We start from the raw sequence: 10,591 nt of genomic DNA, 5'->3' as shown, positions 1-10,591 counted from the left end.
CTCCGATTCGTTTTAAATTTACCACACTGTAGCTTCAACTCATGCCCTCTAGTCCTAGTATTTTTGGATAGCGGTGAACAGTCGCTTCACATCCACCCGATCCATTCCACTCATTATTTTATACACTTCTATCATATCTCCCCTCAGCCGTCTCTTCTCCAAGCTGAAAAGCCCTAGCCTTCTCAGCCTCTCTTCATAGGAAAGTCGTCCCATCCCCACTATCATTTTCGTCGCCCTTCGCTGTACCTTTTCCAATTCTACTATATCTTTTTTGAGATACGGAGACCAGTACTGAACACAATACTCCAGGTGCGGTCGCACCATGGAGCGATACAACGGCATTATAACATCCGCACACCTGGACTCCATACCCTTCCTAATAACACCCAACATTCTATTCGCTTTCCTAGCCGCAGCAGCACACTGAGCAGAAGGTTTCAGCGTATCATCGACGACGACACCCAGATCCCTTTCTTGATCCGTAACTCCTAACGCGGAACCTTGCAAGACGTAGCTATAATTCGGGTTCCTCTTACCCACATGCATCACTTTGCACTTGTCAACATTGAACTTCATCTGCCACTTGCACGCCCATTCTCCCAGTCTCGCAAGGTCCTCCTGTAATCGTTCACATTCCTCCTGCGACTTGACGACCCTGAATAATTTTGTGTCATCGGCGAATTTAATTACCTCACTAGTTATTCCCATCTCTAGGTCATTTATAAATACATTAAAAAGCAACGGACCCAGCACAGACCCCTGCGGGACCCCACTAACTACCCTCCTCCACTGAGAATACTGGCCACGCAATCCTACTCTCTGCTTCCTATCTTTCAACCAGTTCTTAATCCATAATAATACCCTACCTCCGATTCCATGACTCTGCAATTTCTTCAGGAGTCTTTCGTGCGGCACTTTGTCAAACGCCTTCTGAAAATCCAGATATACAATATCAACCGGCTCCCCATTGTCCACATGTTTGCTTACCCCCTCAAAAAAATGCATTAGATTGGTGAGGCAAGACTTCCCTTCACTAAATCCGTGCTGACTTTGTCTCATCAGTCCATGTTTTTGTATATGCTCTGCAATTTTATTCTTAATAATAGCCTCCACCATCTTGCCCGGCACCGACGTCAGACTCACCGGTCTATAATTTCCCGGATCTCCTCTGGAACCCTTCTTAAAAATCGGAGTAACATTGGCTACCCTCCAGTCTTCCGGTACTACACTCGATTTTAGGGACAGATTGCATATTTCTAACAGTAGCTCCGCAAGTTCATTTTTTAGTTCTATTAATACTCTGGGATGAATACCATCAGGTCCCGGTGATTTACTACTCTTCAGCTTGCTGAACTGACCCATTACATCCTCCAAGGTTACAGAGAATTTGTTTAGTTTCTCCGACTCCCCCGCTTCAAATATTCTTTCCGGCACCGGTGTCCCCCCCAAATCCTCCTCGGTGAAGACCGAAGCAAAGAATTCATTTAATTTCTCCGCTACGGCTTTGTCCTCCTTGATCGCCCCTTTAACACCATTTTCGTCCAGCGGCCCAACCGACTCTTTGGCCGGTTTCCTGCTTTTAATGTATCTAAAAAATTTTTACTATGTATTTTTGCTTCCAACGCTAATTTCTTCTCAAAGTCCTTTTTTGCCCTCCTTATCTCCGCTTTGCATTTGGCTTGGCATTCCTTATGATCTATCCTGTTACTTTCAGTTGGTTCTCTTCTCCACTTTCTGAAGGATTGTTTTTTGGCTCTAATGATTTCCTTTATCTTACTGTTTAGCCACGCCGGCTGACGTTTAGTCTTTTTTCCCTTTTTTCTAATACGTGGAATATATTTGTCCTGAACCTCCAGGATGGTGTTTTTAAACAGCATCCACGCCTGATGCAAGTTTTTTACTCTGCGAGCTGCTCCTTTCAGTCTTTTTTTCACCATTTTTCTCATTTTGTCGTAATCACCTTTTCTATAGTTAAACGCTAGCGTACTTGATTTCCTAGTTTCACTTCCTTCAATGCCAATATCAAAACCGATCATATTATGATCACTGTTATCAAGCGGCCCTCGTATCGTTACCCCCTGCACTAGATCATGAGCACCACTAAGGACTAAGTCTAGTATTTTTCCTTCTCTTGTCGGCTCCTGAACTAGCTGTTCCATGAAGCTGTCCTTGATTTCATCAAGAAATCTTATGTCCCTTGCGTGTACAGATGTTACATTAACCCAGTCTATATGCGGGTAATTGAAATCCCCCATTATTATTGTGTTGCCCAGTTTGTTTGCGTCCCTGATTTCCTTTAACATTTTCGCATCCGTCTGTTCGTCCTGGCCAGGCGGACGGTAGTACACTCCTATCACTATCCTTTTCCCCTTTGCACATGGAATTTCAATCCACAGTGATTCCAGTGATTTAATAAAGATTAAACAAAAGAAAAATTAAATGGTTAAATATGTCTGCAAACATTGATGTATTTACTGTTCTTCTGTAGTGTCTGTGCAAGCTACGGAGGTGGTGGTGGTGTCCATTCACTTGCAGTTTTGAACCAATGAACTGGAACCCAGGGAATTTGAATCATCTGGAGGCAGAGCCTGTGCCTGGCTGGGGGTTGGCAACAGATTACGTTTATTCACTGAGCCCCAGGCCTCAGCCTGCTGTAACCTGAGAGCTGGAGGTTGGTAACCATGGAGGCTGCTGGTTAAACACAGCCCAGACAGGCCACAGAGGCATGGAGGAAACCTACCTGGGCCAGGACTTAGTAGAAAGGGGAAGCCAAAGTCGGGGAGATGCAGCCAGCTCCTTGCATCCTGGCAGCCTGGGCCTTCCTCCTCCTCCTCCTCTCCCTTCCTCCTGCTTCATCTCAGGCAGGGAAATCCTCCATTGCCTTCTCCCAGCCACAAAACTGTGCTGTCAATGAGTTCTTTAACACTGTGAGCCTTGCCTGCGACCCCTGTGGGCCTAACCAGGCGAAGAGTCCCGATGGTAAGTGGAAAGGATATTTGTGTTGTTGGCTTTTTATTTTTTTTAGTTCAAATCTGTTTTTTATTCATATTTATTAAGTAACAAGAATGATGTTTTTGTTGTTTTAAACCTGCAAATCCCATCCACTCTCTTGTTTTCATTAAAGAGCTCGACTATGAGGGACCACCAGTGTGTGTGTGTGTGTGTGTGTGTGTGGGGGGGGGGGAGGGGAGGGGGGAATCCAGCCCTGTCTTTTACCTTAGAATATAGTGCCACAGAAATAATGGATCCAGGGGATACAGTGTAACTTCATAGTGGTGTGTAATCTCAGAACAGAGTGCTTATTTTCACACCTCTCCTGGAGGCAAGCCTAGCTAGGTTTTCAGGATTACCGCAATAAATATGCATGAGAAAGATTTGCATAGCACAGGTCTCCAATTTATTCTGATTGCTCGCATCTTTTCATGTCAGCGATAAAAAGTTGGATGTCAGCAAACAAACTTTTTAACATAGGCAGCCGAGACCCCTCGGGCCTACTGGTATTAGTGATATTGAAATAATAACAGGAGGATGGCGGGGAAGCTGTCATTTCAAGGAAGGAAGGAAGGAAGGGAGGGGGGGCCGGGGCTGCGTAAAGTTCTGATTTCAATGCAGGTGGGAGCTGGGAGCGGCGGCAGCGGCGACCTCGGGCAGGGGGGGGGGCAAGGCCGTCCATAAAGGACGTGTTTTTTTTTTTTACGTCCTTGGCATGCGCAGAGCAGCCAGTATAATGCTTGGCCTGCTCTGTGCATGCTCTACCGGCCGATTATTCGACGGTTTTACGAAGGATTAGAGACTGCAAGTGAGCTGCAACGAGCACCTCATTTGCATTCCTTTTCCTTGATGCATAGCCTTTCCCTACCGATTCGCTATGGAATTCGGTATGGAACGGCTCTAACGACAACTTTAGTGCATCCCCCGCCCCAGTCCGCCGCCATTAGCAAGATTGATCAATCATATACAGAGCTCCCCGCCGCACAGCAAAGGAGCTCAACCGTAAGCTCAGCTGTCCCAGCTGCCTAGCTTACTCCCTCAGGCTTGGGTACCCCGCCAAAGCTGCAACATAATACATACAAATTCATATCCACATTAATTCAGGAGGGGGGGGGGGGACTGGGTGCAGGCTGTTGCCCGGACACCAGAAGAGGACGTCCGGGCTCCGCCCTGAGGTTATAAACCCCTTTTGCTCCCCACCCACCTCAGCGGGGTGCTGCTGTGCGGCGGGAAAATTCCCACCGCCCCCAGCTCGCACCCCGCTGGCATCCTTGCGCATGCCCGTCGGGGCACAGCGCCATGTTAATGGCGGCTCCGTGCGCCCGGGGGCACTGCGCCTTGCTTAAACTTAACATGGCTAAGACTCAGATAATGTTTTTATCAGATAGATTTGGCCTATTCTTCCCTGGAAAAATTGATCTAGAAGGCTACTACTACTACTACTTATCATTTCTAAAGCGCTACTAGACGTACGCAGCGCTGTACACTTGAACATGAAGAGACAGTCCCTGCTCGACAGAGCTTACAATCTAATCAGTACAGACAAACAGCACACATAAGGGATAAGGACAAAGAGTAGCAAGATTCCGGAATCCCAAAGAGTAGCAAGATTCCATGCAGAATCCCAAAGAGTAACAAGATTCCGTGCAGAATCCCAAAGAGTAGCAAGATTCCGGAATCCCAAAGAGTAGCAAGATCCCATGCAGAATCCCAAAAAGTAGCAACATTCTGTGCAGAATCCCAAAGAGTAGCAAGATTCCAGAATCCCAAACACTATTACTATTTATCATTTCTATAGCGCTACTAGACATACGCAGCGCTGTACACTTCAACATGAAGAGACAGTCCCTCCTCGACAGAGCTTACAATCTAATCAGGACAGACAAACAGCCCACATAAGAGATAAGGACAAAGAGTAGCAAGATTCCGGAATCCCAAAGAGTAGCAAGATTCCATGCAGAATCCCAAAGAGTAGCAAGATTCCGGAATCCCAAAGAGTAGCAACATTCCGTGTGGAATCCCAAAGAGTAGCAACATTCCGTGTGGAATCCCAAAGAGTACCAAGATTCCATGCAGAATCCCAAAGAGTAGCAACATTCTGTGCAGAATCCCAAAGAGTAGCAAGATTCCGGAATCCCAAAGAGTAGCAACATTCCGTGTGGAATCCCAAAGAGTACCAAGATTCCGGAATCCCAAAGACTACTACTACTTATCATTTCTATAGCGCTACTAGACATACGCAGCGCTGTACACTTGAACATGAAGAGACGGTCCCTGCTCGACAGACCTTACAATCTAATCAGGACAGACAAACAGGACAAACAAGAGATAAGGGAATATTAAAGTGAGGATGATAAAATAAGGGTTCTGAACAAGTGAATAAGGGTTAGGAGTTAAAAGCTGCATCATAAAGGTGGGCTTTTAGCTTAGATTTGAAGACGGCCAGAGATGGAGCTTGACGTACCGGCTCAGGAAGTCTATTCCAAGAAAGAGGAGATGAAGTACCTTGGGGGTGCTCCTTGGATTTTTCTCTCTCTTTTTCAAGTCAAGTGAGGGGTTTGGTGAGGCGAATTCTCTATAAATTAAAACTTTTGAGTAGGTTGAGGGACTTTTTGTCAGAAAACAACTTTAGGTCAGCAAGTTTTGCTATTTGACTATTGTTTATGGGGGCCTCAGGGGTGGGGGTGGGAGCTTGTTCTTGCATCCTCTTCAAATGGCACAAAATGGCCTGGCGAGGATAGTGACTAGAACAGATAAATATGACCACGTCACTCCAGCCTTCATAAAATGACATTGGCTACCGATTAAACGGAACTCACAAGATTTTGACATTAATTCATAAATGTCTAAATAATGAAGCTCCAATCACTTTGGCTACACTGTTAAGACTTTATTGTCCAACAAGGTCTCGCCACTCAAATAATCAAGTTACTGCTTGATGTACCATCCGTTAAAACATATACGGTTGGAGAATCCCACTGAGAATGTTTGATGTAGAAGGGACACTGACCAAATTCGATTATTGAAGAACTACGGTCAATTTCGAAAACAGGTAAAAAGGCGTTCTTATTTCAGGATGCCTTTGGTACAGAGCTGGAAGTTTGAGGACTATCTCTCTATATAAAAAGCAATACCAACGTTCTATGAAGCCTCCAGCCGGAAGTGTGAAGGGGGCGAGATATCCGGTTTCCCTATGAGTGTCTGCCCCGCCCTCTCTGTAACACAGTCAGTGAAGGAAAACAGCAGAGCACGAAATCAAATCGCTGGCTCTGTAACGGTGAAGGACTCAGAGGGGGGAGGGGAGAGAGGCCAGAGGGCAGGGACACACACACTCCCACATGCACACAGAAGAAAACATTGCTAGCCCCCGTTTCATTTGCATCACAAACGGGGCTTTTTTACTAGTATGTTATATTTTACCTGCGATTGCTGTTTTGTTTTGCTGAAAGAGCATATGTTGATAAGAATCATGATTGTATTACATTTGTGTTGGCTGTAAGCCACCTAGAATGTTTGACAGTGCATGCAAATCTCTCTCATGAATATTCATTGTGGATATCCTGAAAACCTGACTGGCTGGGGTGCCTCCAGGGCCAGGTTTGGAAACCACTGGTATATAGTGCTACTGTGTAACCTTGATATACGATGCAACACAAACAGTGGAATCTGGACATACAGTGCCACTATGTAACCTGGAGGTACAGTGTTACAGTATTCATGTAACCTGGAAATATAGTGCTGCTGTGGAAACTGGAGATACAGTGGTACAGTATTAATGTATTGACGTCAGTGGTGACGCATTGCAAACTATGATAAGGGCTAGAAATGTCAGCATTGGAAGAATAAAAGGCCTGAAATGCCTTATCCCTTGACAGCTTCACATGGAATGTATTATTTGTCCCGTTTCTCACTCTCTTCTCACCTGTTGATGCTCAGTAATGTAACTGGAAATATAGTGTTGCTGTGTAAACTGGAGGTACAGTGCTACAATATTCATTTAAACTTGGCACTGTAGTGCTACTGTGTAGACATATAGTGCCACAGTGACAATGTAACCTGGGAGTATAGTGCTACTGTGTAATCTTAGGATATAGCACTACTGCGATATAACCTGAAGTTACAGTGCCATAGTAATAATGTAACTGGGGAGTATAGTGCTACAGTGCTGCTACATCTCCTCAGAGTGTAGTGCTACTCCCCGTCTCATCTACCCGCAACCTCGGAGTCATCTTCGACTCCTCCCTCTCCTTCTCTGCGCATATCCATCAGACAGCCAAGACCTGTTGCTTCTTTCTCCATAACATCAGCAAAATTCGCCCTTTCCTCTCTGAGCACACCACCCGAACTCTCATCCACTCTCTCATTACCTCTCGCCTTGACTACTGCAACCTACTCCTCACTGGCCTCCCACTTAGCCATCTATCCCCCCTTTAATCCGTTCAAAACTCTGCTGCACGTCTTACCTTCCGCCTGGACCGATATACTCATATCACCCCTCTCCTCAAGTCACTTCACTGGCTTCCGATCAGATTCCGCATACAGTTCAAGCTTCTCCTACTAACCTACAAATGCACTCGATCTGCAGCCCCTCCTTACCTCTCTACCCTCATCTCCCCTTATGTTCCTACCCGTAACCTCCGCTCTCAAGACAAATCCCTCCTTTCAGTACCCTTCTCCACCACCACCAACTCCAGGCTCCACCCTTCCTGCCTCGCCTCACCCCATGCTTGGAATAGACTTCCTGAACCCATACGTCAAGCCCCCTCCCTACCCATCTTCAAATCCTTGCTCAAAGCCCACCTCTTCAATGCCGCTTTTGGTACGTAACCATTATACCTCTATTCAGGAAATCTTGATTTGATTGTCTGTACGTTTTGTCCTTTAGATTGTAAGCTCCTTTGAGCAGGGACTGTGTTAAACTGTGTTAAATTGTACAGCGCTGCGTAACCCTAGTAGCACTTTAGAAATGTTAAGTAGTAGTACTGTTTGATTTAGAGGTACAGTGCCACAATAATAATGTAACTTGGGAGTATACTGTTACTGTGTTATCTAGAGGTACAGTGCCATAGTAATAATGTAACACGATCATGGTTATACCTTGAGATGAGAGGAGATGGTCTGAGCAAATGCGCCATATCCTGAGAGACTGCAATGACCAATCAGCTAATCCTGCTAGAGGGTAGGATAGGATAGAGCAGTGATGGGACAACCACGGTTCCTCAAGGGCCACAACCCAGTCAAGTCTTCAGGATTTCCACAATGAAAATGCATGAGGTTGATTTGCATGCGCTGCTTCTATGGTATGCAAATAGAGCTCATGCATATTCATTGTGGAAATCCTGAAAACCCGACTGGCTGTAGCCCTCAAGGACCATGATTGACAGGGTAGACTGTGAGAGAAATGGTGCCATTATTGTGGGGTTTGTTTGCACAAGCCAGTAGGTACTGGAAAGCAGGGACTACCTGTGAAAAACACAATGATGGTGAACATCTGGAAAGTCAGTGGAAACATTATCCCAACTGCAGAGGACTTGAGTACAAATCGATATACGCGTCCAGCTTTTCTTACATCTGCACGCAATTGTGGAACGCACTACCGAATACCATAAAGAGAACACAAGACCTGTTAAACTTTCCGGAAGCTACTGAAGAGAAATCTATTCAAAGAGACTTATAACAAAAATCCTTCACAAAAGACCTTGATATCTAAAATGCATTAGAATAACCAAAATGTGGAGTGGAGGAGTGGCCTAGTGGTTAGGGTGGTGGACTTTGGTCCTGAGGAGCTGAGTTCAATTCCCACTTCAGGCACAGGCAGCTCCTTGAGTGGGAAAGCGCGGGGTACAAATGTAACAAAAATAAAAGATACTATTGGAGATTCTACATGGAATGTTGCTACTATTGGAGATTCTACATGGAATGTTGCTATTCCACTAGCAACATTCCATGTAGAAGGCTGTGCAGGCTTCTGTTTCTGTGAGTCTGACGTCCTGCACGTATGTGCAGGACGTCAGACTCATAGAAGCAGAAGCCTGCGCGGCCACATTGGTGATCTGCAAGGGCTGACTTCCACATGGAATGTTGCTAGTGGAATAACAACATTCCATGTAGAATCTCCAATAGTAGCAACAGTGGAGTGGAGTGGCCCAGTGGTTAGGGTGGTGGACTTTGGTCCTGGGGAACTGAGGAACTGAGTTGAATTCCCACTTCAGGCACAGGCAGCTCCTTGTGACTCTGGGCAAGTCACTTAACCCTCCATTGCCCCATGTAAGCCGCATTGAGCCCGCCATGAGTGGGAAAGCGCAGGGTACAAATGTAACAAAAATAAAATAGATACTATTGGAGATTCTACATGGAATGTTGCTATTCCACTAGCAACATTCCATGTAGAAGGCTGCGCAGGCTTCTGTTTCTGTGAGTCTGACGTCCTGCACATACGTGCAGGACATCAGACTGACAGAAGCAGAAGCCTGCGCGGCCACATTGGTGATCTGCAAGGGCTGACTTCCACATGGAATGTTGCTAGTGGAATAACAACATTCCATGTAGAATCTCCAATAGTAGCAACAGTGGAGGAGTGGCCTAGTGGTTAGGGTGGTGGACTCTGGTCCTGAGGAACTGAGTTCAATTCCCACTTCAGGCACAGGCAGCTCCTTGTGACTCTGGGGAAGTCACTTAACCCTCCATTGCCCCATGTAAGCCGCATTGAGCTTGCCATGAGTGGGAAAGCACAGGGTACAAATGTAACAAAAAAAATGTTTTCATCAGTCTGGTTACTTTATTTCACATCATTGTTATTGAATGTTTTATCTTGTTCTATTCTTATGCACCTGTTACGAATTATTCATTCTATCCCTCCTATTCATTCGTTACTTAATTTTTGCATCTACATTTTTGTGATATTTTCATTTATTGTCATTGTAGTACCGTTAATGGTGATCACCATCGCGGTATAACGTAAGCCACATTGAGCCTGCAAGTAGGTGGGAAAATGTGGGATACAAATGCAGTAAATAAATAAAATTGGGCAGAGCAGAGCTGCCGTGGTTTGTACTGGTAATGGAGGCAAAGATGACAAGTTCCAGGCTGGAGATTGTGGGACAGTTCTGGATTTCTGACCACCCCATCCTGGTGCATGATGGGACTTGCAGTACTGATTTCAATGGAGAGGATCAGGCATTACAAATCCCACCCTGCTTTGGGATATAAGTTCACGACCAGAACTGACCACAAAATCTTCAACCTGGAACTGGGTAACTTGGCATCTATGATCTCCGTGTAGCAGGGGGTTTGCAACCCAGTCCAGTTGGGGTTCTCAGGATATCCCTATCCCCAAGGACTGGGTTGAAAACCTCTGCAGTGTGGAGGGTGAGGAATCCGGAGTCTCTAAACAATAACCACAATCTCTGGTTTCTAGGTCTGAGATGTGTTTGCAGCAGTACGTTTTCCATGAGAGACGTGGGAAATCCTGTCGTGGAATGCAACGCCTGTAATGTAGGTATTATTCAAAGGGAGGGGGAGGGGGAGTGAAATTAACAGTAACTTTGCCAGAGAACTTTAAATAGATCTATTTCCCCAGCAAACTTGAGTATTACTAAGG

At 45.6% G+C, this 10,591-nt stretch overlaps 1 protein-coding gene across 1 annotated transcript in view; it reads left to right on the top strand.

The window, feature by feature from the left end:
• Positions 1 to 2,643: 2,643 nt before the first annotated feature.
• LOC115470927 (meckelin-like) overlaps positions 2,644 to 10,591 on the top strand; it is an 83,597-nt gene continuing 75,649 nt past the window's right edge. The window contains exons 1-2 of the mRNA XM_030204554.1: positions 2,644 to 2,979; positions 10,409 to 10,485. Coding sequence (XP_030060414.1) covers positions 2,784 to 2,979; positions 10,409 to 10,485 — 273 coding nt within the window. The 5' untranslated portion in view covers positions 2,644 to 2,783. The remainder of the gene's footprint in view (positions 2,980 to 10,408; positions 10,486 to 10,591) is intronic.

The sequence above is a fragment of the Microcaecilia unicolor genome, chromosome 5 (assembly GCF_901765095.1).
Source record: "Microcaecilia unicolor chromosome 5, aMicUni1.1, whole genome shotgun sequence".
In the NCBI taxonomy this organism is placed as follows: Eukaryota; Metazoa; Chordata; class Amphibia; order Gymnophiona; family Siphonopidae; genus Microcaecilia; species Microcaecilia unicolor.
Note: the sequence above shows the minus strand (reverse complement) of the source record. Positions and strands in the feature narration are given on the sequence as shown.